The sequence below is a fragment of the Hipposideros armiger genome, unplaced genomic scaffold, assembly GCF_001890085.2.
Source record: "Hipposideros armiger isolate ML-2016 unplaced genomic scaffold, ASM189008v1 scaffold_125, whole genome shotgun sequence".
NCBI lineage: Eukaryota > Metazoa > Chordata > Mammalia > Chiroptera > Hipposideridae > Hipposideros > Hipposideros armiger.
In genome coordinates, this window is record NW_017731475.1 from 2,322,317 (window position 1) to 2,326,335 (window position 4,019).

The 4,019-nt window shown below is 35.6% G+C and overlaps 1 protein-coding gene across 2 annotated transcripts in view; it reads right to left on the reverse strand.

Moving 5' to 3' along the window:
- NIT2 (nitrilase family member 2) overlaps window positions 1-4,019 on the reverse strand; it is a 21,762-nt gene that overhangs the window by 10,530 nt on the left and 7,213 nt on the right. For both annotated transcript variants that reach the window (XM_019648343.1, XM_019648342.1), the window contains exon 4: window positions 751-839. In XM_019648343.1, the coding sequence (XP_019503888.1) occupies window positions 751-839 (89 nt within the window). The remainder of the gene's footprint in view (window positions 1-750; window positions 840-4,019) is intronic.

Sequence of the window (4,019 nt, forward strand, 5' to 3'; positions counted from 1 at the left end):
ACTATGGGCAGTCTATCTGAAGTGTACCTGGCGTATAAGACGACCCCCCACTTGGAGGCATATTTTTCAGGGCCAAAAAATCGTCTTATATGCCGGCAAATACGGTAAAAGAAGGCAGAAAAGAGGGACAGAGGAAAAATATAGTAAATGTCTATATGCTTAAATCCAACCATAATTACATTAACTATAAATGGAGTAAAACTGCAGTTAAAAGGCAGAGATTATCAGAATGAAAAAGAAAAAGCAAGGTTCTCTTGTGCTGCCTATAAGAGAACCATTTTAAATATAAAGACACATATAGGTTGAAAATAACAAATTAAAAAAAGATGCACTATACAGACAGTAAGTATAAGAAGCCTAGAGTGGCTATAGTAAGATCAGATAAAATTAAATTCAAGACAAAATGTATTACAAGAAAAAAAGACCTTTCATAATGATAAAAGGATCAACTTACCAAGGAGGACTTAACAATCCTAAGTGTATATGCATTTACTATTGCAAAAATGTCAACTTTCCCCAAAGTGATCTCAACATATTCAATGCAATCCTAATTAAAATTTCTGTAGGTTTTTCCTTTGCTGAAATTGTCAGGCAGAGTTCAAAATTTATATCAAAATGCCAACAGCCAAGAATAGCCATCTGTGCCAACCAGCCAAAATTCCTGATGTGTGTACAATACAATGAGAGGAACTAGGGGTCTTCACAGCAAATTCTCAAGAGACAGTGACATTTACCACATTCCTTACTTACCTTTCTGTGCTTTACCAGTAAAGTTCCATCAGGCCCAAACACGGCACAGGTATTATATAATTTCCCAGCATCCTCTTCAGGAATGGAACCTTTTATTGAGAGGACAAACACACAGGCACAGAAAACATTCTGAATAAAGCATTCTTTTATGTTAACTAGACAAAGGTTTGACAAATTGTCACTTGGATCCAATAATAAAGTTTACTCTCTTCTAAGGGTTATTTAACCATGATTTCCTTTTCATCTTGAATACAATCTTTCAGAGATGAACTCCAGAGTATCAATAAAATATAATTAGGTCAGATACCAAAGATGGGTTTAAAAAATAACCAAACGATTTCTGAATTCAGCTTTGATCTTGAGCAACGTTTAATCTTAAACACTGGAGCAACATGGGGATTCCATGTTGCTCAATGAACTTCACCAGGTCCTACAATATAGCTGTATCCAAAATGCCTCAAGACGGGAATGTTGGCCCAAGTCTTTCCCATCACTGAACATAGTTCCCACAGCTCTCTCTTCTTGCCTTTTTTGCTCCTTCCTCTAATTCATATCTAATTCTTACAGAGAATACAGAAATAATCTTGTTTGCTATATGTATTAAATAGTTTCACTGCACTGATCTTTATTTAAGCAAATAGAACATCCTAAGATTTATTTCAGGGCCGGCCGAGTGGTGTGTTGGTTAAGAGTTGGCTTGGGACACCAGCTCTGAGCAGNGCAATGACAAGAGGTGCTCAAAGTGGTTACCATCAGCATCCAGACACTTCTGATTACGGCAAACCACTGCTTGAGCATAGATAACATCTCTTAAAATGTGTATACATTTTTTTTTTTTTTGCATCCCCAGTATTAAAAGCCTGCTATTAAGATCAGGAACAAGACAAGGACACCTGCTATTCAACACTGTCCCAGAGGTCCTAACAAAACAAGGCAAAAGAAAGGAATAAAACACATAAGGATTAGAAAGAAAAAAAAACAAAAATCTATCATTATTCTCAGATGACATAATTATGTACCTAGCTCCAAAGGAAATCTACAGATTATTAGAATTAATGAGTGACTTTAGCAAGGTTACTGTATACAAGGTCAATTATTTTTAAAATGAGTTGTACTTCTATACACTCGCAAGAAACAGAAAATGAAAGGACACCAAAAACCGCCAATGAGGACTAAATCTAGCAAATGAGAGATAAGACTATACTCAAAAAAATATAAAAATTATTTCAGAGAAATATTTAAAAGCCTAAGTAAATGAAGGGATATATGCCATATTCATGGACTGGAAAACTCAATGCACTTCAAAGAATGGGGTTAACAGTTCAATTCTGGCTCTTCTTCCTATCAGCTTTCTCACAGTAACTAAGAACTGTGGACAAAATAAAAAGCACAGCTATTTAAATGCACTGAAGAATGATCTAAATCAGGCAAAAACTGAAGGGATGTCAACACCTAGAAGAATGGAACAGCACTGGGTAAGTTTCCCACGTGTTCACAGCTTATAGTTGGAAGCAAGGCCCCACCTGCTGTTAGAAGTGAGTGGTGGTGCAAACACCCCCCATTATACTGGCTTGCGGAAACAGAGGTTAGAGTTTCACAGCAGCTGGAGAGTAAGGGGGAAATCCAGAAAAGGAGAAGGCCAAAGTGGAAGAGCTCAAATTCTACATATAGAATCTGCCCAAATCTCTGGTTAACCACTGAATTAAAGATGTGTGTGGCAGACTCCAAGCAGCCCAGCTAAACAACGGTAGATAGAACAGAGCAGCTGAAGCTGCTGCCCACCACACAAAGGAAAAAGAATTTGATGTTTTGAGTACAGCCGTGTTAACTACTTGTGAAAACAAAAAAAAAACATCAAAACTTTTCAGAGAAATATAATAGAGGCTAGGATCCGAACAACACATAATCTAACATATAACCAAAAACTACTAGACACACAAAGAAACAGGAAAACGTGAGCTAAACTCTAAAGAAAAGGCAATCAGTGGAGCAGACCCTAACATGACCCAGATGTGATGATTACCAAAGACTTTATTTAAAGCAGCTATTGAAGCTAAGCTCAAGGGGGTGGGGGAAAAAAATGCTCTTAATGAATAAACAGGAAATAGCAGTAGAGAAATAAAAGCTATAAAAAATAAATGAAAATTTTAGAATTGAAAAATTAAATATCTGAAATATTGAAAAAGTTCACTGGATTGGCTTACAGGATACTGGAGGTAACAGAAGAAAAACTCAGCAAACCTGGATACAGCAACAGAAACTGTCCCATTTAAGAAGAAAAATGAAAAATGTTGGAAAAAAACAAAGAATGAAAGCCTTGGTGACCTGGTTTGGTGGAACAGCATCAAAACTGGAATCCTACGAGAATGGGACAGAAAAACATTTAAAAAAATAATGCCCCCAAATATGGTAAAAGACTGAAATTTACAAATTCAAGCACAAAGAAAACCATCTAGGCACATCAGAGTCAAAATACTAACAACAAAAGATTACAAAAAAACCTTGAAGGCAAGCAGAGAAAAACACAAATTACACAAAGGGTAACAACAATACAAACTACCAACTGCGGCTTCTTATCAGGAAAAAAAAAAGTTAGAAGATAACAATAACATCTCTCAAACTGCTAGGGGGAAAAAAACTATCAATCCAGGATTTTATTTCACCAAAAATATCTTTCAAGAATGAAGGCAAAATAAAGATATATTCATAAATAAAAACTAAGAGAATTCATACTTAGCAGATCCTCGCTACAAAAAACCTAAAAGAGGTCTTTCTGTTTGAAGGTAAAATGCCATATAGAACTAGGATCTTCAGAAAGAAAAGAAAAATATCAGAGATGGAAAATATTTGGGTAAACATAAAATATTTTTCTCTTCATTTCTTTAAAATACATGAGTGCTTATAAAAATGTTTAGTGGTATTTATAAAGTATGTAAATGCAATATGTATATCAACTGTAGCATACAGAATGGAGAGGAGGTAAGAAATGGACCTATATGATTGCAAGGTTCTTAAATTTCATATGAAGCAGTATATTAATTCGAGTGACAAGATAAGGGTGTATATCGAAATCCCTCGGGTTAACACACACACACAAAAGCAGAGAGGTATAATTAAAAGCCAACAGATAAATTAAAATGGAACTCTAAAACAGTAATTAACCTACCGTATTTGCCGGCGTATAAGACGACTGGGCGTATAAGACGACCCCCTAACATTTCCACTCAAAATACAGTTTGTTATATACTCGCCGTATAAGACTACCCCCT